Below are 22595 nucleotides of genomic sequence, written 5' to 3'. Positions count from 1 at the left end.
GCCCCGGCCTGGTTCTGGGCTCACGCCCCTTTCACCCTGGAGCGAGCGCCCTGAGCCCGGCGGGGTCATCCTGCCTGTGCCGGGGGAGAGGAGAACCGGCCACCGTGCCTTGGGCATCTCGGTACCGGGGTCCAGCCGGACTGGCCTGGCGAGGCCAGCAGAGGGCAGGGCGCACTTACATATCAGCCCCTGGCAGCAGCTGGTGTGACGGGGCGCATGCCTGGGTACTCAGCCCCCAGGTGGCACCATGGGGAGCGGGGTTCCCTTGCTCACTCGCCCCCTTGGCGTATCATGTCCCCCTGCGCCAGGCTCGGGGGCCGTTTTTATCAGAGCCCGTGGAAGCTGGGGTGGATCCAGTGAACTCCCCAGCCCCCTACAGCCCTTATCCTACAATTTACCCTCTTCCCCTATCCAACATCAGCTGGTTGCGGGGCGCTGACTGGTGGGCAGATGTTACTACGGCAGTGCTCACAGCTGCTGGGGAGCTGGGCTGGAGACGGGGGTGAACTTTCTCACGTGTAGACGGGATAGTAACAGCAGACGCTGCCTCTGGAGCAGCATCCTCTCCGGCTCAGGCTGTGCCCTGTGAACTCCCTGGAGCTGGTAGCACCACCAGCCAACACTTTGTTTCAGCTTCCCATTTGCTCAGCCTCTCCCTCGCCACAACCCCCTGCAGCCCAGCCGCCGGGGGAGAAGCAGCCCATTACAATTTACTTAATAATAATAGGGATGAAATTGCTGCACGTGGTGGGATTCTAGGCAAAGGCCACTGTCCTGATACAGCGCACTATGAGGTCAGAAATGCCAAGCATAACCCACAGCTATAAGTGTTGATGTGGGGCTATTTTATGAATTTGCCAGTGGGCCAATTAGATTTTCAAGCTGAAATCTAACAAACTAGATGGGCTGCAACATTTTTCAAAGTGGCTAATGCTGCAATGGAATTTAAATAGGAAAACCTCTTTTGCTGAGTCCAGAGAGTGTTAGAGGCTAATTTTAATGCTAGGTTCTTTTGAGGTTAGCTTTTACCTGGGAGAGTAAAGGGGCTGCTTTTCCAACAGGCCTAGCTCCTTCCCCAGGCACTGAGCTGAGAGGCCTCGCTATAGTCTGGATTGGCCAGCAGCATCTGCCCTCGCTCAGCTCTCACCTCTCCCTGCTGAGTATGACCAAGGCCCTGGAGGTTCAGAGGTGCCCTTGAAGAAGCCAGCCCCATCCACATGGATAATTAAAAAGCTGCCCTGAGAGCAGCTGCCAAGGCAAGGAAACTAACCCCCTGGAGTGGATAAGAGGCCTTTGAAATGCACCCACAAAATCTTCCCGCACAACCTTTGCTTGCATGGAAATTCACATTTGCATCTGCACTCAGATTCTCATATGCAACCCTACAATAACATACCCATGTGTGCAGCCCAGTGCTCACGAACACAGAGCTCGTTGGGATGGGGAGCGAGAGCCAGGAGGCACGGGCATTTTGACTGATGGCACATGGCAATTCTGGGGTCAGCATTTCAGTGCCAGCCAGAGTGGTGCCCCACGCCAACCCCTGAGCATGCCCCTCCTCCCTGGGAAGGCGGGGTCATTGCTGCGCTGGCCGTTTGGGGGGTGTAGACCCAGGGAGGAGGTAGCAGCAGCGTAACTTTGCCTTTCCAAAGCACACTCAGGCCCCAGTGCAGCTCTGACTCCTGCACGGTCTGGGGTTCCCTCTTTGTGTGCGTGTGGGGGAAGTGGCCTCCCAGCATCACCTCTGTAGAGCTGCTTTGGAGAGGGTGGATGGCGGCTGGGAGTCATGAACAAACCACAGTGCCAGGATCCAAACCACCTGCCTTCCAGGGGCACCTGGCTCAGCCCCTCTGCTCACTGGGCCCCGGACCCCTGTGTGCTGCGTGTGGTGCACCTGCCCTCCCAGCCACGCACACAACCCCAGCGGGTGCCAATCCTGAGCCCAGGGCCTCGTTCACTGAGGGGCAGAGGCCTTGACACGACCCAGCCCTGGGCTTTGCCTGGGCCTGGCCCAGTTTCTGGTGCCTGCCTTTGGGGTGAGCAGCAGCCAGGTGAGGCAGCGCCTCGTGGCTTTGTGACATCTCCATGGGGCTGTAACCGCCCCAGACTCTGGGCCCTGCTGGCAAAGCCTGGCCCCGTGCTCAGCGGAGACGCTGTTCTACTGTGACAGAGGGGCAGAAAGAGCTTAGAACAGGCCATTGGGGTGGTCAGGACCCCTGGGTTCTCTTCCCAGCTCCTCTGCTGCCTCCCTGTGTGACCTCGGCACATCCCTTGCCCGCTGGGTGCCCGCCTTTCCCTGGCTGGGAGGTGGGGATACCTGTTTGTGCTGCAGCCTCACCAGGCAAGGGCACAGAGCCCCTCGGCCAACCCCTGCCAGCCTGCGTCTCACCTCCCAGCCCGAGTGCTCAGCAGGCCCCCCTCTGGGGTTTCTGAGCCCAGGGGCCGGCTGCATGTTCTCAGAGCAAACCCTCACCCCGGGCTGAGACCCTGCCCCTCCCTGCAGCATGAGGGGGGTGGGGGCGCCCATTTGCTTTGCACGCCAAGCGGCCCGGACCCAGGGCAGCCAGACTGGGGGAGTATGTGCTGGCGGAGGGACCAAAAGGCAGGCTCAGAGGGCTGCAGCCAGACCCAGTGGCTCCAGGTACTAGCCTTCTAGCAGCCCTGCCTCTGCTGGGCTGACCCGCAGCCCTGGATCGGCGCCCCCCTGCCTCTGGGGAGGTTCAGCGTCTGCCGTAGATGTGGGGTTTAAGCTGTACAGCGGCTCCGTGAGAGAAACCCCATTTTATCTGCAGACCCCGCTCCCCACTGGGGATCAGCCCCCCAGCTCACGCCCAGGGACTCATTCCAGCACAGCTGCGCTCTCCACTGATGCTTTATCTGAACAACTTGACAGCAGTATCACAAGCCCCCGGCTCCCCAGGAAACAGCAGGATGTTTGTGAGCCAGCTCCTGAACCGGGAGGAGATTAAGACCTAGACGCAGGCTGCGTTTGGACGAGCGGGACGGGGCCGCCTCTTCTCGGGCCCGTCCTCCATGGCTGGCGCCCGGGAGCGAGCTCTGGCGCTGCGGGGAGGAGGCACCGCACGGAGGCAGGGCTAAGCAGGTGTCCAGAGTGCTGTGCAAGCTCGCCCTGCGGGGCCAGACCCACGTGCCGGAGGCCGTTCACGTGGTGCCACAGGAGCCTTGGTGGAGCCGCCACCCGGCCCGTCTCGGCTGCAGGGACGGCCCAGCCCCAGCCCCAGCCCCAGCGCGCCGGCCCGTCTGGGGCCTCTCAGAAGTCCGCAGCCCGGATCATCAGGGTGGTGGCCTTGAGCCTGTGGCTGGGCCCCTTCCAGTAGTGCCACTTCATGCCGTTGTAGCGGACCGTCGCGGGGCTAGCGGGGTAGTAAATCCCATTCAGGTTGGAGGGGCCGCAGGCATCGAACCACCAGCCTAGGGCACAGAGAGGGGGTCAGGGGGACGGCGCACCAGAGCCCCAGCCAGCGGCCACTGGGCGAGGGTGGGGGCTGGGGCCGACTGGCTCGCTGTGGGGCTGTCGCTTTCCCAGCGCTGCCCAGGGAAGCCCAGCAGCGAGCTCCTGCTCTCCTGTCTCCCTAGTCAGGCGGCCCGGCCTGCTGCGCAGTTTATCGGTACCATGATATGGCCCGGGGTGGAGGAGCAGCTGGGACGTTGCCAGAGCTGGAGTCGTTGGGGGTGCGAGAAGCACTGGGTGCTGCCCAGGCAGGGAAGGGCCTTTGTTATCTCACTGCAGTGCTAAGGAGAGCAACAGAGCGCGTCCCCAGGGGCTGCGGCTCCTGGAGAATACACGGCTGGACCCAGCGGGAGCCGATTCCTGCAGGGAGAGTTAGATGGACCACGACACCAGAGGCCCAGTTACATGCCTCCCAGCCTCAGCATGGTCATTCAGGGCTGAGTCGGCTACGAGCCCCACCCAGCCCACCCACGGCCCCGCAGCGCCCCCCGGGGGCAGTTACCTCCGGTCGCCATCTGAGCGCACTTGCAGCCACAGCGGTCGTTGTCGGCATCCTTGGTGCTGAAGGCCGTCCCCGGGGGGCTGAGGCTGCTCGTCCTGCCGGCCGTCCCGCTGTAGTCCCGCACGTGGAGCCTGGGGAGACACAGACACAGGGCTGTCCGGGAGGCGCCGCTGGCGAGTCCCCACCAGAGCGGCCATGCCAGGCCTGGGCTCGCGGAAGATCAGGGACGCGGGAGGCCACGTGAGCATGGTACAAGGCAGGCCTAGAAATGGGCAGCACAAAGGGAGCGAACCCCAGAGGCTTCAGCGCCTTCCAATCCTCAGCTTCCCTGGCACATGCCAAGCTGTCTTCCAAACTGTCCTTCCCGCGTCCCTCCTTAGGGCAGGAGTTTTCCCCAGCTCGGGGCTGGGCTGTGGTTCAGGCCAGGCGCAGGGCTTCTGACCAGCTTCTCTGCCAGTGGGGCGGTTTTACCAAACAGTCCTTCTCCTGCCGCTGTCTTTTCCCTGCTAACTCAGGGCCCTGCAGGAGCCTTCCAGCCGCCCAGTGTCCACAGACACCTGCCTTGTGCTAGGCAGAGGCAGCATTTACACTGGCCCCTTCTCCCAACTCATTCCTTGTTGGCTGGGTGAGCAGGGAGCCCTGCCCTCCCCCTCGCAAGGCTCCGGGTCCCAGGCCCTTAAAGATTCAGTAACAGGATCCCTTTTAACTGCTACTTCTTCCCTGGACCCTTTTCCTCTCTCCCTATATCTCCTCAGGCCTTGTGTGTCCAACCACCTGAAACCTTAAAGGCCACATCACCAGACAGTACAGCCCCAAGGGGCAGAGTGCCCCATGGCACTGCCCATTTTCTATGCCTGCCTTGTGCTGGGTGCTGCCTGAACACAGAGAGCGACAGGCCAAAGGAGTTGGGACTTTGTGAGCAGCACCAGAGCTGGCAATGGTCCCATTCCCTCCCAACCCAGGAGAATCCGCAAAGGGACAGACGTTGTGTGACAGGTCCCAGGCTGTACCTGTCGCACCAGCTGTGCCTGGCCTCCTTTGCTGGCTCTCCAGAGTGGGATGGTGTGGAGGATCTGCTGGAGGGCACTGACTGGGTGGGGGGAAGGGGAGGTTGGAGTCATGCCAGATGTCCCCAGGGCCCTGGAGCCGTGTGGCTGGGTGAGAATAGGAGCTGCAGTTTCCAAAGCAGTTTCCAAAGCCAGTATTGTCCCCTCAGCAATTTGCCGTGGGCAGTCCCTGCCCGTTCCTGCCTACTCTACAGAGACAATGTTTGTTTTGCTTCTGTCTCACACAAAAACACACTGCCTGAGACAGGGGTTATTTAGCTTGGCACTAGGACCCGCAGGGTCTATTGTTCTCGTGGTGTCCTGACTAGCTGAGGGAGCTGGTGGTTTTATAGGTAAGAGAACCAGCTTCCCACCCTGTATATGCACAGACACAGATATTATTGCCGGCAGGCATCAAGGTGTTGTCACTTGCTGCAGCTGTGAAGCTGAGCGCCCCCTGCTGGTGCAACTGTGTTTGGCCCAACGGCCAGGTCAGGCAGAAACCCAGGGCCCCACCTCACAGCTCCAGCCACCTGGGGGCTCTGAAAGCAAGATGCAACAGTGGGTCGGGGTTTTCAAAAGAGGCCTCCCTGCACTTCCAGCTGCTGCAGCCAAGGAGCTGGTGCGGCTGTGTCTAGCCCTGGAGACCACGGATGGGGCACTCAGATGGACAATGACCCCTTTTTGCTCATGGAATAACAGGGTAAGAACCCACAGCCCACACGGTGCAGTGCTGCCTCTGCGTGTGCCGAGCTGCGTGGGTGGTAACGGGCTACTCTGGGCTGCTGGGCTTGGAAAGGGACCCGCTGGCCTTGCTTTTGATGCTGTCATTGGCCAGCCTGTCTGGAGCTGGATGGAATGCGAGGAGTCGAGTGAAGGACCTGCCATGGAGCAAGGGCAGCTGTTGGATGTGGGTTGTTACCCATGACCTTGTGTTTTGCTGGGGCCGATTGCCAAGAAGGACTCGGCGAGAGCCCTGCTTCTCATGGCACAAAACAAAGGCAGCATCAGGGCAAACCACATACACAAGCTGCGAGGCCAGTGCGATGAAACACAAACTGGCTGGTGAGGACTCTTAGGTGTCTGCAGATGGAATTTCACAGCAGAGCCCAAAGCTGCCCAGGCATCCAGGATAAAAACGCCTCTAAAATTCCTGAAAAGGCTGCATGTGTGTCTCACTGGGTCTGGGGACTCAGAGCCAAATTCTCAGCACTTGGGGGAAAGCTGTTAGATCAAACAAATGGAGAGCGAGCCCGGTCTCCTGCCAGGAACCCCGAGCCCCATTCGTGAATGGGGTGTGGCGCTGCGACGGCCATTCCAGTAACCATGATTTCTATTTATCGGAGGGATCAATTAGAACCAGGCCCAGTGCAGCCTCTGGAGAGACTCCCCCTGATTTCCACTGGCTGTAGATCAGGCACAGACTAAGATTTCTGCCCTTCATTGTGGAGACCTGACGCTCCGGAGAGCAGGATTAGCCTGCCAAGCACACAACCCACCGGAAAAACCCGGCTTCGGGATTTAAAGCAGCTCTCAAAGCTCAGAGGCCAAGGTTCCACTGGGTTTTAGCAACGGGCATGTGCTTGGATGCTATAAAAAGCTGTTTAATTCCTTTGGCCTCTTTCGTTTGCAGAGTGCAGGCCACCCTGGAGGCAGCAGGACTCTCACTGTAAAAGACATTTGCATTAAGATGATTTCAGTGAGCTGGGAGGAGGCGCGCAAGACTCTTGAAAAGGTTTCATGGAATGGTGTCCTCACACGAGAAATAGCTGGGGGAGTTTTTGCCAAACTCCAGGCCAGGGCTGCCCGTCCTGTGTTGACTCACCTCATTGGGAAAGCTCTTCCCAGCAATAGGCCCTGTCTGTACGTGTTTGACTCCACCAGCATTGCTAACGTGGGGCCATCGGAGCAAGTGCTTTTGATGCTGGAGCTGCCTGGAGTCTATGGAGCACAGAGAATCACGCGTTTCCGCTGATCACGGCCAGGACTGAGCCAGCACAGCTGCCATGCCAGTAGCTCTCTGTGAGGTCACGCTGGTGGTGTATGGCACGGCATCCCGATTCCCATGTCACCAAGCTGCTGCCATGTGCAAAGCAGACCCCGGGGGTTTCTGCAGCCCAGCTAGGAGGAGCCGTGCCTCAGCTGCCTGGTAAAGGAGCCGATTCTGAGCTGGCTTGGACGGTGGGTATGGGTGGGGTTGTTGGCACCACTTGGCATGGAAGGAGCCTGTTCTCTCTTCGAGAGTGGTCCTAGGCTGTTCCCCAAAAGCCGCGCTAGACGGACAGTGTGGACAGCCTGTAGGGCGCGGTGTGCTCTGCCGTGTGGGGAACCTAGGCTCAATTCCGGCTCTCCTCATGAGCACAGCAACGTGCCCAGCAGAGAGCAGGATCACGTTCCTCCCTAGCGACTGCTCCGCCCAGTTCCTGAGTCAGTGTCTGATCAGAGGCTCTGACAGATAAAGGGGGTGAAAATGGGCGGGAGTGTGGACAAAATCCCAACAAGACTTTGCAGAATGAGCTCCAAGCCGGGGGTGCTCCGGGCTGGCTTCTCCAGGAACAGGAGCATCGGGACGGAGCCGAAACATCACTGGTGGGCTCCGGCGCATGGTGCAATGCGTGTAGTGGAAGCGCCTTGGGACAGAAAGTGCCTGTACCAGGGGCGGGGTGGGGGGTTGGGAGGAGCTGCCCCTTTGAGGTCCAGAGACCTGGAGCTGGCCAGCCCCATAGAGTTAGCCTTGCCTGCCACACCTGGGATGAGGTCTCCTGTTCCACCCCCCACGTCACCTGGGATCGGGGTGCGGTTTAATTGGTAGAACCAGCTGGCACGGAAGAGCGGATTCTCCTCCAAAGAGCAGCAGGAAGCTGCAGAGGAAGGGGGATGTTCAGGGACAGACAACAAGAGTGAAGCTGGAGTGAGACTTCAGCAGAGGCCTGCCACAGCAGGGAATGGCTGGCGGGAGGGAGTAGGCTCCAGCAGGGAACGCTGCGTCTTCAGGGAAAGGCTCTGGGCAGGGAAGGCCTGAGAGACCCCAGCAGGAAAGCCTACATGTCTGGAGTTGCTGCAGATTCAAGAACTATATTCTGGGAATGATTTGATGTTAATCAGTCTAGCCCCCAGGGGGAAGGGGTGCCGAATGACAGAAGAGCTTGATTGACAGAGTCCTGAGACGTGGGGAAACTGAGGCAGGGCACCTGCAGAGCAACCTCAGGCCACAAGGGGGTGCAGAGGCAGTGGCTAGCTCATGCACAATGCAGAGGAGCTTCTGCTGCAGCATGGGAAAGGCAGGGGATTCTCCATGCCACGTGCTGTGCCCATGAAATCTCTCTGGACTCTGCTGTGTGGGATAAGAGTGAGCAGGGATTAACCCCCCCTTCAGGAGACCCAGAGGCTGGTTGGTCTAGTGGATTTGGCAAGGGCTTGATTGCCATCGTGGGCCGGGCGGGGTCATCCTTCGTGCCCAAATCGTGACGCAGCAGGCGGGATGGAGCGAGACTCACCGATAGAGCTGCTCCTCGCTGCCCAGCTGGAAATGCCCGTACAGGGAGTAGGCCTCGTTGCTGTCCCAGTCCCAGAGCTGGATTCGGAGGGAATAGGAGCCCTGAGCGGTGAGCCGGTGGATGAAGTCATTTCCCAGCCAGTATTCTCCAGATGGGGACCCAAAGCCCTGCATGAAAGACCAGAAACCCAGTGAAGCAGGAGGAGGCTGCCAAGAACCAGCCGGCGGCACTGGGGCTCAGCTGGGTTTGTGCTTAGTGGCTGCTACCAGAGAGAACCCGGAAGGAAGCAGGTTTTGCAGCACGTCATTCGCTCTCCCAGCCCCACAACAGTGTGTGTGGCTGATACAGGCGCGGTCCAGGGAGCTCTGTGCTGGGCTTTGGAATTCTGAATGAATCCAGACAATGGTTCCTTGACCAGTAACTTCTCTGGAGAGCCCACAAGTCAATGGGCTTGGTTACCCCTGCTGTGCCCAGAGAGCTCCCCTGCATCACATTACAGCTGAGACTCAGGCTACAAAAGGCCAACCAGGGAAGCACAGGCTGAGCCAGTGTATGAGGGGAAGGAGTTTCAGAGCCCCCTGCTCCTGCCATGTATGGAACCAGGCCATTTCTTGGAAGAGACACAGAATTTCCCCTACACCAGATCCACACCCACACCCCCTCTCAGCGCTGTGGCTACAAAACCGCTTTCCAGGGCCAGCCACACGACTCACATGTGAATGAGCTGAAACCACAGCCAGGATCTGAGATCTTTTGCCAGCATGTGCACAGACAGCTTTTCCACGGGAGCGCTGCAAATGGTGGAGAGTGTGTGTGCGTGTGTGTGTGTGCACCAGACACTTCACCATGTTGCCGCTTGCCCATGGGGCTCACAGAGCCAAATCCAGGCATGGTGCATCTCTGTGGACTTCAGTGGGCAGGCCCTGGGGATGGATTTGGTGGGACTGGCTGAGACATCACCTTCTAAAACTGTCCCGCCACATGGAAGAAGCCCTGCAATCCGGGGCTCCCTTGGAACAGCTGGGGTCTTTCCAAACACCAAGGATATGGATCCTGATGTTCCAACTCCCAGCAGAGGGGCCACCCCCTGGTATCCGGAGGAAACCCTCCCTCCCTTGCCCAGTTAGCAATTTGGGCATCTACGTTTGACACCCCTGGACCCTGGGCCGTCCGTGGAAAGCAGGGCCTGGCCTGCTTTGATTCAGGAACGCTGGTGGCGCAGAATCTCCAGGTCATGGCCTCTCTCTGTCTATGGGACTTCTGTGCCCTGTTACCACAGTGTCTGAGCGCCTCCCCGTCTTTACATCAGAACACCCCGGTGAAAAGAGCCCTGACCCTGCAGCAGGGGGGCAACCTCAGCTCCCTGCTTGCAGTGCAGGGGCGGCCCCGCTCTCCATCCCTTCCCCCATCGCTGGGTTCCTGTTTGCAGCCTCCCGTGTACCCTTCACCACATGCCCTGAACAATAGGGCAGTAACCTCTGCTCCTCTTCTTCCTTCCCACGTGTGTAGGGCGGCCGGGGGCTGCGGGTGGGGAAGCGAGGGCCCTTCGCCCCTGGGAGTGGCTGGCTATTCCTAGCCTCCACGGGAAGCTCTTCCTGCCCCAGTGTGAGGAAATGCCGGGGGTCCCACACCACGGCCTCGCCGGGGCGGTGCTGGCTGCCGACAGGACAGGGAAGCCTTACGTGTTTGTATTCCTTCCAGGTGCGGTGGAAGTCCACGGAGCCGTCCTTCCGGTGCTGGATGACAGTCCAGCCTCCCCCGCTGGTCTCCATGTCGCAGAACGCCTGTGAACGGGACAGCGTGGCCATGGCTGGACACATACAGCGCAGCCCACGAGCCGGCGTGGCTCACGCCAGAGCGCGAAGGCCCCATGTCCAAAGCAGGGGCTCGGCTCTGATCCCCAGGCCTGGCCGCGGCCTTGTGGCTAAGCACACTAGTAACCATCCCCACTGTGGCATCCGTGAGAGGCCGAGGGGGTCAGTGGGGTGGGTGGTTGTGATGGGCGGGGGTTGTTTTGGTTTTACAAGCGCCATCTTTCAGGGCCGGGGATACTTGTCTGCATCTCAGGAATGCTAATGCTCAGCCCATCTCCAATACATCGCCCCCAGGTGCTCGGCGTGCTTTGCCTGCACTTGTTAACCGCTCCCCGCCAGCCAACTAGCAGACCCCATTTGCAGACGGATACGCGGCAGGGCAGAGCTGAAGCGATTTGCCCAAGGCCAGACAGCGAAGCAGTGGCAGAGCTGAGGAAAGACCCAGAATCCCATTGCCCTGCTCCAGACACTAGCCGCCCCCCATCCCCCAGAGATGGGACCAGAAACCAGGAGTCCTGACTCCCAGCCCCTCTCTGCTTTACCCCACTCCCCGCCCTCTGCCATGTGCTCGCATATCCCGGACCCTGGGCCCAGTCTGCCGGGGGCTGGGGAGTGGGGCTCAGCTGCCAGGCTGCCAGGCTTGCAGACTTACCCTGGTGGTGGCTGTAGAGTTGGGGAAGCGCAGCGTGTAGACCCCGCTGGCAGTGAGGCCCGATCTGTACGCGGCCCCGCAGTCCCGGAACACCTTCTGCGCCTCCTGCGGGGCCGGGGAGATTTCTGGGTGGAGCAGAAAAGGGGACACTCAGCTCTTCCCCCAGCTGCTTCAATTCCAGACGCTGCCTGGGGGGACTTACCCCACCGTCCCCCCTCCCGGAGACTCCCCCCCAGCCCTGCACCGCCTGTGGCTCTGCTGCCGTGCCATGGGACCTTGCTCCTTGTGCACCTCTGATTAGCAGCTCATGCCGCACTGTCCCAACCACACTGACACCAGACCCTGCTCCAGCCGCCTGAGTGGAGCCAATGGCCCAGAATCTGCCGGGAACCCACGGGAGGAGGGAATTCTCACCAGGTGTAAACCCATCCCAGCGGCTCCTACGCCAGCCCTCGACCCCAGCATAGGAGCATGCTGGGAAGGGATGGGGCCTGGTGGCGATAAGGCAATGCCCAGGGTCCCACAGGGAGCAGAGCCAACCCTCCAAATTAGAGCAGCCCCTAGGCTGCTCAAATTAAAGTGGGGTGGGGCAGCTTGAGAGTCGGGCAGCAGCTCCCCCAACACTTCCCCAGCCTTGCACCAAGTGAGCTGGGCCATTGCTTGGGCCCGACTCCCGAGCAGCCACTCCCAGTCCTCCCCCCCTCGCCCCGCGGTACTGACGGTTGCACTGAGAGACCAGGCTCAGGAGCTGGTGCACTGTGTCCATGAGAGACGCCTGCTGTCTCTGCAGCACTGTGTTGTTGGCTGAGGCTATGGCGAGGTGCTGCTCCAGTTCCCGGATGAGCTGGGTTTGCTTGGACAGCAGGCTCTGCATCTCCAGCTTCTCGGCTTTGATCCCTTGCAGCTCCTCCTCGTGTTTGCCTTCCACGTCCAGGACTTTCTTCTCCAGAAAGCTGGGGGCAGGGGGCCGAGAAGGGGGGGATTAAGAGGAGCCTCACAGAGAGGGAGCCAAGGAGGGGTGGGCCAGTGCTGGGCTGGGGGCTGGGAGCCCTGGCTTCCCCTCCTGGCTTTGCCAGCCTCCCGGCGTGACCTTGGTTGGGTCACTTAGTTTCTGTGCCTCTGTTCTCATCTACACAAGGGGATAATTGCCCAGCCTTACTCAGAGGGGTGCTGTGAGGAGAAACACACTAGAGACCAGAAGGAGCCCAGATACCACGGGACAGGGCAGATGAGGACCAGACAGGCAGATCGTGCACACTCTGCCCACTGCCTGCTACAGTCCCCAGGGAGGCACGGCTCTGGGGCTCTGGCTTTCGGCCCCCACTAGCACAGTGCTGCCAGCCCCACGCTTTCCAAAGGCAGGGTGTCTTTTTCAAACTCCACACCCCAGCTCTTTTTTAATCGGCCTCCTGTGTTTTGAGCTTTTAGGGGACGCGTTTTCAAGCTGTGCCTCTCTGAAGCCGTCGGCCCTAGCACAGTGCTCAGCAGTACCGGCAGGGCTTGCGCCGTCTCCCGCCAGCGTCCTTCCCAAATGCAATGAGCTGGGCACAGGCCGCCTGCCGCCGGGGCGAGGAAGAGCCATAAACCCTTTAATGACAAGTCCCTGCTCTAGCAGAGGCTCCTCTCCCAGCCAGAGCTGGTTGGCTGGCTCCCAGGCAGGCTCTTCCGGCTACAGGGAGGATTTACCACAGAGAATATTCCCAGAAGCATAAGCCGGGTGGTCACCTCCAGTCAGTGGGGATCTCACCAGAGCTCAGTCTATTCACGGCACCCGCACTGGGGGCCTTTGACACAAGCCCTTCGCAGTTCTGGGGTGTGCAGTGCGGAGCTGCCCCTCTCCAAGCAGGCGCCCTAAGCCGGCCGGGCCCCTCTGCGTCTGTTAGTCACCCTAATCGTGGGGGCAACAACCTATTTATTTACAAGACAAGATGGGGGAGGGAATATCTTTCATTGGACCAACTCCTACTGGGGAGAGGGCCAAGCTTTGGAGCCACGCCGAGCTCTTCTGGAGGACTGGGAGAGATGCAGGTGGAACAGATTGTTAGCACGTACTCTAAGGGAGCGTTCAGGGTGGAGTGCCCATTAACACCTCTGCAGTCATAGGACACAAAGGCGGGGTGGGGGTGGGGGTTACAGATTGTTGTAATTAGCTCGTCTCTTTCACCAACAGAAGTTGGCCCAATAAACGACATTCCCTCGCCCACCTAGTCTCTCCAATCTCCTGGGAGCAACAGGGCTACAACTGCACTGCGTGTGTATTTCCAGTCAGCGCAGGCAGCAGCTGCCTGAGTTTCAGACACAGTCACCCACCTCCCTACGCCGCACTCCAGGAAAGGGAGCAGGGCGCTTGCCTGGAGACGCTTAGAACCACTGCTGGAAATGTAGGGTCTGGGCAAGAAGAGAACTCCAAAGCTCTGGAGTTTGGGATCCATTTTGCAAAACAGAAGTTCCCGTGAGCTGCGCTGACTTTTGTATTTGATTGTATTTTTATTGGTTGTTCTGCAAGCCAGAGCAAGAATTTCATCCAAACAGGGGTCTTTATTATGATCACAACACAGGCTGCCAGTTAATTAGCCATATAGGAGCGTAAAATGAGATTTTACTGAATTTGCCATAAAAAATATTTGAAATGAAAGGGGGAAATGTTCCATGAAATGCCAAAGAGTCCCTGAAACCCACAATTTTTGTCAATCCTATGGGCCAGATCCTCACCTGGAAGGTGAAGTCATTGGAGTGGTGTGGCTTTACGCCAGCTGGAGATCTGGCCCTAGAAACGCTGCTAAATCCCAGACCACGCTGGGTTCTCCTGTTTCTATTTTGTGTGGTAGAGACAGCCAGATCCCCACATGGTCACAGCCCTACCCAGAGAAGGGATTTTTACCTGTTCTTCTCCTGGAGCTTGTTTATTTCCTGGGTCTGCAGCAGCAGCTGTTTCTCCAGCTTGTTAGTGGACAGAGAGTTCTCCAGCAGCTGGATCTCCAGCCTTGAGGTCTGATTGAGAACCTGAGGGTGGAAAAAAAGAAACCAGACTGGGATGGTCAGGAAGGGACGGGATCTGAGGGGATGTGAGTTTGGGAAACACGCTCTGAAGCCCAGCAGCAGGAGGAGCAGCCTGCATGGGGAAATGGATTTTGGCCTAAGTTTGGGTGGGGAGGAAGACTCTGGAGATTAGGTTTCCTGTCCCAGTAGAGCCCTCGGTGCAGATTTGCAAGGGCTCAGCACCCACCGTCTGTCACGGAGTGTGGGGGAGTCCGGGCCCTGCACCCAGGGCCGGCTCCAGACCCCAGCGCGACAAGCACGCACGTGGGGCGGCACTTGCCGGCAGGGGCGGCAGATTGGGCCAGCGGACCTGCTGCAGTGACGCCTGCGGGAGGTCCACCGGAGCCCCGGGACGACCGGACCTGCCGCAGGCGTGACTGCGGAGGGGGTGCTCCTCCCGCGGCTCCAGTGGACCTCCCGCAGGCGTGACTGCGGACGGTTCGCTGGTTGCGCGGGTCGGCTGGACCTCCCGCAGGCATGCCTGTGGCAGCTCAACCGCAGCCGCCGGACCAGCGAACCGCCCGCAGCCGCGGGAGGTCCAGCCAAGCCGCGCGACTAGCGGACCCTCACCAGTCAAGCCCGCGGGAGGTCCACTGCTCCCGGGGCGCCTCCCGCGCATGACTGCTTGGGGCGGCGGAATATGTAGAGCCGCCTCTGCCTGCACCCCCACTTCCTGTGATTCACCGGGACTCTCAGCCAGCCAGTAACACAGAAGGTTTATTAGACAACAGGAACACAGTCCCAAACAGGGCTTGTAGGTACAGCCAGGACCCCTCAACCAGGTCCCTCTGGGGGGCAAGAAGCTTAGACCCCAGACTTGGGGTTCCCTGCCTCTTCCCAGCCAGCCCCAAACTGAAACTAAAAACCCCTCCAGCTGGCTCTCTTCCTTTATCCAGCTTCCAGGCAAAGGTGTTGACTCTCCCCACCCCCCTTCCTGGCTCAGGTACCGTCCCTCACCTAAAGTCATCCCCTGCTCTCCCATCCCCCATGCAGACAGCCCCAGTAAAACTAGACGACATTCCCAGGTCAATCCACTCCCTACTGCGTCACAATGTCGGGGCTGGATTTCTAGACCCCTGCACAGATACAAAATTTGCATTTGCATCTAATCCGCAAATATGGTCCACGGATATCCACATGCGGATATCCACAGACTTGCATGGGCTCAGCTCCCATGTAGGCACCAAAACAAAAGGCCAGATTTTCACAAGAGCCCAGGATGCAACATGCATGCAAGGTGCTGAGCAATTCTGAAGTGTCCAGCCCCAGCCCTCTGAAAGCTGGAGTGAACCTTCTAAACCTTTGGGGATCAGGGAGAAGCTGTTTGAAATCACAGCAGCTTCAGTGGTGCACTTGTCATTTAGGTGTCTTCACCGGAGGTGGCATCGAATTCCCCTCTGTTTCTTATAAAGTTCTCCAGCAAAAAATACAAATCCCAATGCACGGAGACAGCGAGATGCAGCGGAACATTCTCTGCCGTGAGTGGGGAACCCAATCCAGCCCTGGTGTATATGAATGCAATCTTGTTCCAGTCCGTGGAGTCACACACAACGACTCCAGCGCTCAGCGCCTGGGGGAGAGCTCGGGAGACAGCCCAGCCAGCAGTTACCTGCGTCTCCACGTCGGTGAGCTTGCGGGTCTGCTCAGCCGTCTGGCTCAGGAGGCTGCTCCCGATCTCCAGTATGGCAGCTGTGTGGTTCTGCACCGTGTGGAACTGGATCTCGGCAAGCTCCATTTTCACATTCTCCTGGATGTAGCTCTCCAGCTGGGAACAAAACACAGGCAGAGAAGGGGTTGTGTGGGAAATGACGACTTCCCTCAGCAGTGGGCGTGGAACTGGGGGGTTACACAGCGCGCTGACAATAGCTGACGATGTTACACTGGTACATACAGGCCATGCTGTAGCTGTAGCTTGATGTGCTGACTTGGTTGCCTGCCTACTTACCTACCTACCCATCTATCTCTCCATCCCCCTACATGTCCCTCTAGCCAGCCAGCCAGCCAGCCCACCCCTGCACTCCCCTCTACATGTCCCCAATCACACTTCTGTATCTATCCGTCCATCCATCCGACCCCCGGCACACACCTCCATCCATCCGTCCATCCATCCATCCATCCATGATATTTAGGCACCTGCCTTCGGTGAAACATGCAATATGAACTCTAGGAAACATGCCTCATAGTCAGGTTCTCACGTTAATAATATCAGCCAGCAGCACATATATAGCCTCCCATGTCTGAGCTGCTTCACACGCTTTGGTTAAACCTCACCTGCCCCACCCCCACCCCGGAAAGGCAAGGCAGTGTTACTGATCCCCCCCAAGGAGACAGGTACAGAGACGTGCAGTGGGGCTGAATGCAGTCATGCTCCCCCCGGGCCTGGCAGAGCTGGGAATGGGTTGTGCTCTAACCACTAGACAGTTCTCTCTCCCTGTGCTCCTTGTGCTGGAGGGGACGAGTGGTAAACAAACGAGAGTCTGGGAATGGGCGAACTGAGCCCCGCTTGCTTCTTTCTGCCTATTGTTTTGTAACTGACCCCCTGCCCCTGAAGGCTGTGGCAAGGGGGCCGTGTGCTTTTCGCTCTCAGGGCCTCCTCACTGCATAAATATTGCTCTCCGCACTGTGTATGCAGATGACGTGCCCTGCCCTGCCCATGTACAAACATGGTCGTCCCCACGGGCATTTGCCAAACTTCCTCCCATTGTAACAGGGGAGCGAGGAAGGGAATTCAGCTCATCACACCCGCCTGCGCTTGGCTCCTCTGCGTGCCCGAGCCGAGAGCGCACGGGGCACGCTGCTCCGGAGCAGGGGCTCAAACCCGGTCACAGTCTGCTTTCACGGCACTACGCAGACTTCCTCCCTGGACTCGGAGCTCCCCGGGGAAAGGACCATCTAGCTGTGGTGTGTCTGTACCAGTGGCCCGTTTCACTGCATCGCTTTGCTTTCGTCTGTTACACACACAGATGTAAACCAGGACTCATTTAACCCCTCCACTGTGTCATGGAGCCCATCCTGAAGTGATGCAGACGGGCCCAGCTTTGCAGTGACTTCTTTAACTTGGAGAGAGATTTTTAAAAAGCAAGTTTAAAAAAAAGGTGGGGGGTAAATTAATAAACATTGATGGATTCCCGGTGACTCTGGGAGCGCCTCCAACACTCTCAGGTCGGGAATGAATGTGATTCCCTCCCTCACACCAACCTCTCTCTTTCGTAAAGCAGGATGGGAGCAAGTTTTCAAGGAACTTTTCCTACCCCCGAAAGAGACTGATCCTGGGTATGCAGCGGCTGTGACAGGCACACCCATTGCACCAGCCACACTGCACCTCCCGACGGCTCACACGTCCTGGAGAGAGGCTGCTGGCCCAGACCCCCAGATCCTTGCCTCCTTCCAGGGCAGTTATCAGAGATGGGCAGCTCAGTTTAATGATGTCTCGGAAGAGAACAGCAAGGTCTCTCTATAGCCAAAGCCCCGAGGCTCATGGTAGTAAACCACCACCTCCCAGCAGGACATGTCTGCAGGACCCGGCCCCTTGCTGCTGTTTAAAGAGCATCTGCTGGTATTTAGTGTTGTGCTCTCTTTCATTAGGGAACTAGAAGCCCTTGAGAACTAGGGCTAGGAACCAGGCCAGAAACACCCATCGGAAACTGGGATGATACTGACCGTAGGAGCCAGTCGAATTCCTAGGGGAATTAAATCTGCCTCGGGCAGGCAGGACGCCGGGGCTGATTGCAGGGACTGCTTGGCCCACTGAATCCTCAGTCCTCTTACTTGTGCCCAGAAGTCCCCCCTCGGCGGTGCGCACTGCACGTGCCCGTAGCAAGGGACAGGCCCTGGCTGGCTCCGCGTGGCTCACGGTCTCACTAGACAAGACAAAGGGGAGGAAAAGGCCACAGAACTGACCTGACCAGGCTCACGCCCCCCATCTGGCAGAGCCAAGAACTGAGCCTAGAGCCCCTGAAGCCCAGGCCAGTGTCTTAACCGTGCCCCGTCTTTCCCAGACTGCTCCGCCGCAGGGCTGCCTGCTCAGGCAACGCCAGGCTCCTTGAGCTGCCAATGGGCCAGGAGGCTCCACTATCATTTCCCTCCCCCAGCGGGTTGGCACAAGGCCGATTACTCAGCTAGGCTGACCAGATGTCCCGATTGTATAGAGACAGTCCTGATTTTTCGGTCTTTTTCTTATATAGGCTCCTATTACCCCCCACCCCGTCCTGATTTTTCACACTTGCTGTCTGGTCACCTTATACTCAGCAAATGCCCTTTCATTTTAAAATCTGGGTCTCTCTGATGTTACGCAAACCCGCCAAGACGACCCTGAAAGGGCAAAACGCTCACTGGGCTTTGGTCCTGAGCAGCCAGCAACTGCTGATTGGGATCAGGTTTTTCCTGCAAAATTGCAACGTAAATCAGAAAACCTCCTGCTAGATTCCAGCTGATTGTCGGCAAGGGGGTGGGGTTTATAACGACCCCCGAAATGGGCACCGGTCAGTACAACGCATGGAGTTAACTCCAGTGGGGACCACCCTGATTTGGCCACTTCCAAGCCACAATGGCTGGAAAGCGTCTGGCGGGCTTCCCCTGCCATATCCCATAACAGCAGGCCCAAGGCGGCCTCTCGCATTCCATTCCTGACGTGCTGGTGGCTGAGTCGCAGCGGGAAGGAGTTACAGGGTGGGGGTTGTTTGGGGAGAGTCGCCCCGGGGGGTCTCAGCAAAAGGAAGATTATAAACAGGAAGTGGGGTGTCTGGCAGGAATACCAGGCTCTGTCCATTGGAGGATCTGAAAGCACTTTGCAGATGTTAATGAATTGAGTCAGGGTCATGATCCCCGTCAATGGAGGAGACGCCTGAGGTACAGATTGTCATGGTTAAGATGGGGTCAGCTGGCCAGGACCAGGCGACAGGATGTTAAACCTGGCTTGTCCAGGCCTGCTTGATACTGTAACTCAGCAGGGTCGTCTTTCACAGCACAGACAAGCTGAGTGACTTGGCCAAGGTCACGTGCTGAGTCAGTGGCAGAGCTAAGACCAGGCCCCAGGTCAGCCAGAAAACCTTCGTTCTTGTGAGTGAGCGATGGCCAAGCGGAGTCATTCACAATACAGCAGTGCCGGCAGCGTCAGCGTGAGCTGTAAAATCCCCCGTCCCTTTGTCCTACCTCACCTGACAGAACTAGGCTTCGGTTCCCATGTGGCACCACCAGGGGCATGAGCCTGGCACCAAACGTTTGGAGGGGAGAGTGAGGGCAGAAGAGCTGGCAGTTCAGTGCCCAGGAACTTCTGAGTGGGCCACACAAGACACCTGGGCTTTTGCTGCTGCCTTCCCTCTGGTGTCCAGCTGACCTGGCTGGTCCAGCTCAGCGCCCGGGGGAGAGACAGGCCCTAAGGTCAGCACCTGCCTGCTCAAGGAGAGGCCCCAGGGTGGATCTTTAGCAGGCGATGAAGCCACCAGCCCAGGGCATCTTGCTCCAGGTGACCGCCACAGCTGCACGATCGGAGTCCGAGCGACCAGAGAGAGGCTGGTACGGAGCAGCCGGCTAGCCCCTGGCATCCCTCTTTGCTGTTCCCTCCCATTGCCCCTCGCTCAGCCACCGTGTCTCCTTTCCCAGCCACCTGTGGCAGAGCCTCTGGCTGGGCTCCCCCTGCTCCCAGGTGGCCATGGAGGAATCCTGCTTCCCCGATGGGTTTGCATGAGAAACTGTGGCTGGATCCCAGCAGTGCTGAAAACACGAGTGCCTCGGAGCAGCACCCCAGCTCCGCTCGCGGCGCTGGGTCCCGCTCAGCAGGGAACCAGATCAGCACTGTTTACCTTCCGCCCTAGACAACATGATTCATGGCTTCTTGGGCAATAAACACACATCTGGGTGTCCAGGGAAAGGAAACAGCTGAGGAGAATGTTTTCCAGTCCACTTCCTAACAATCTGTGCATCTCCATTTAACCCCTGCAGTGCCGGAGGGCCAGCACCCTCTCCCAGCCAGACCGGGCTCTGTTCACCCTGCCCTCCCTGCGCATTCAGGGTGTGGCATGTTTGTAAAAGCAGTATCAGGACCTGAGCCTCTGGGAGGGCAGCAGTCTCAGGAACCTGTAACATGCTGGCAGACAGAAGGGGACTTTTCCATGCAGAGCAGGTTCAGCGGCACTGACGACTAAATCGCCACAGTTCCTAGAGACAAAACCCTGCTGCCTCATCCCAGACACATGTTTTCTGCCTGCCTGGAGTCTGGGTCAGCTGCTGCGGCTTCCCAGACTGTGCCTCTATATGGCACAATCACAAAAATCCTACAGGTTATGTTGTTGCAGCCCCTTGTCTTTCAACGGGTCCTCAAATGACACACAGTATATTCTGCACACAGCACCATGAAAATTCAGCCACAACTCCAGAGGAAGCCACAACTGACCCCGGAAAGGACAGAAGTGACACATCTAAGGATTCTGGGGCAAATCTCGTCCCGTGGAATCCTTAGAGTCCATGCTGAGCTGGCAGGACCGTGGGAGCTAAAGTCTCATCCAGAGATCCCTACACAGCAAATAGCATTGCTCTCAATGCTGCACCACATGCAATCCCAGTGAGTGGACAGGAATATATATTAACACAAGGGCATTGTAATGCTCGGTATTAATAACTTTCAGACACTTTCCCCTGCACTGCACAGTTTGATCCAATGGGGTTTTTATTTGGGGGGATTTATTTTTAATTACATTCTCCCCTAGTGCAAATATTTGCTTATTGCTTTGGTAGAGTGTAAAGAAGTTTGTTCTGCCCTGCGTAGGTCATCTTTGGAAAGAGATGTAACATAGTCTGAATTAGACACATGCCCCTCATAGCAGCCTGGGAACAAAGAGGAAGGAAATAACCCCTTTACTGCCCGACTGGTATCTGCATGCTAAGCAATTGGTATTTATGGTTTAGGAAGGAGCCCGATATATCCTGCAGGCACAGGGTGAAATTCTGGCAGTAGAGAAGTCAGTGGCAGAACTTAGTGACAACAGGATCAGAATTTCACCCATGCTGCTCAATTCTGAAATTGCTTCTAAACTCGTTTTACTTTGATGTCAGTTCACTGGTGTAAATGGAGTTATTCCCAATTTACACTAGTGTAACCGGTACCAGAGTCACTCTCAAACTCTCAGCTCGCGAAGGAGAGACCCATGAACCCAAGTGACTGTGATTTCCTGGGTTTTAAAATAACTGGAAAGAAAAACAGAAAAAGAATTTTTCCGCTCCGGCTCTGCCGGTAAAAGAACATCAGGCACAGCCAAGGAGCAGAACATGGGTCTGATAACAGAGACAGAAAGCATGTCACACTCAGGAGGGGGCTAGTAGAGATCTAACCTTTTAAACAGTTTTAAAGGGGTCTTTAATATTAGGCGAGATGATAGATTCCCAGGATCAATAAAGAAGTTGCCCATTTAAATGATCCAAGCCCTTGTACTGTTTTCCTCATCTATAGGGGTAACTTACCTGCAGTAATGCTGCGACTGTCTGGATCAAGGCGAGAAGCCTGTTTGGTCCCTTTCACAAAGTAATTATACAGCAGTTCCCAGGCACAGACTTTGACCAAGTCCTCTCGAGGAAGCCAGCGCCACATGGTTATGGCCAGAAAAGTGACAGTGCAGCCTTAAGTCACATCCACCCACATTACTGCGCAAAGAAGCTTTTGCTGCTGCAGAGGCAGCACAGCTAGGGGAGAGCGAGCTGGGTCCTAGCCTGGCTCGTGCATCGGCAGCAGAAAGGTAGCAAGCTGCAAGAGGTGCCCCGTTTGACTCTCCGATCCCAGAGGGAGGTTGGCAACGCTGCACGTCCGCAGGCCAAGCCCTGTGTGTGGAAAGGGACTGGCATGCTGTGGGCACTGCTGCAATCTATCCAAGAACCACTGTGATCCAAGCGGGCCCTGACTGGATCTTACCTTCTGAAGCCACTGTGTGTTGTTTTCCATGATGTTCTCCAGCTGTTGGAGCCGCTTGGCTGGCCACTTGGGCTCAGGCACGGACGGCGCATCTCTCTGCAGCGAGTTCGAGGCCTGGTATTCGGCGGTGGAGGGGTAACAGCCCCCAAGCTCTGGGAGCAGGAAGGTGTAGCTGCAGGGCCCATGCTGCACCTGGTGCTGAGGTCTGTCCTTCCCTTTCAGGTGGGAACCGAGTCCCAGAGCCATCGCAGCCCATGCAGCCCCCGCTAACCACAGCAGGGCTCCCCCGGCTCCCATGCTCGCCTTCCAGGGGGCTTATTCCTACCCAGCTGAAAGGGTCCGGTTTGAACTTCGCACGCATGCACGTTTCCCTGCTTCTGTGCTGCCTGGTGTGGGACACTCAGTCCTCCCCCTGCTCGGCTGCTGCTGCTGCTGCTGCTGACATGTGGCGTCTGACAGCTCCGAGGCTGGGCGCGCAGCTGGCCAGGAATCCTGCTCCCTGAGCCTGTGTTTCCACGATAAAGGCCCTCGATTGCTTCCTATATCTCTGGCCCATGTTCTCCTGACAACTGCAGGAAGTTTTATTATTATTATTATTATTTTCAGCCCTCCTCTTTCCCCTCCCTCACCCCCCAGCTCCTCTCCCGCCCCCTGCGGGGCTCTGGAACGGGTC

At 57.9% G+C, this 22595-nt stretch overlaps 1 protein-coding gene across 1 annotated transcript; it reads right to left on the bottom strand.

Annotated features, from left to right (window-relative positions):
• Positions 1-2896: 2896 nt before the first annotated feature.
• LOC120389021 (angiopoietin-2-like) lies at positions 2897-22483 on the bottom strand. The gene is made up of 9 exons (XM_039511152.1): positions 21923-22483; positions 15632-15787; positions 13865-13986; positions 11704-11936; positions 10984-11108; positions 10200-10301; positions 8518-8684; positions 3975-4105; positions 2897-3432 (listed from the first exon to the last, which is right to left on the bottom strand). The coding sequence occupies exons 1-9, from the start codon at positions 22217-22219 to the stop codon at positions 3272-3274; spliced, it is 1494 nt and encodes a 497-aa protein (XP_039367086.1). The 5' UTR covers positions 22220-22483; the 3' UTR covers positions 2897-3271.
• Between the last annotated feature and the right edge of the window lie 112 nt (positions 22484-22595).

This window comes from Mauremys reevesii, linkage group 23 (genome assembly GCF_016161935.1).
Source record: "Mauremys reevesii isolate NIE-2019 linkage group 23, ASM1616193v1, whole genome shotgun sequence".
NCBI lineage: Eukaryota > Metazoa > Chordata > Testudines > Geoemydidae > Mauremys > Mauremys reevesii.
This window is presented reverse-complemented; position numbering and strand designations above follow the sequence as displayed.

What these genes read in the sequence shown, in the direction of transcription:
- LOC120389021 (XM_039511152.1), bottom strand. Translation starts at nt 22,219, where the DNA reads ATGGGAGCCGGGGGAGCCCTGCTGTGGTTAGCGGGGGCTGCATGGGCT. An exon ending in ACACACAGTGGCTTCAGAAG is followed by an intron (nt 15,788 to 21,922) that starts GTAAGATCCAGT and finishes TTTTGTTCCCAG; the next exon opens with CTGGAGAGCTACATCCAGGA. An exon ending in CCTGGTCTCTCAGTGCAACC is followed by an intron (nt 11,109 to 11,703) that starts GTCAGTACCGCG and finishes TGCTCCACCCAG; the next exon opens with AAATCTCCCCGGCCCCGCAG.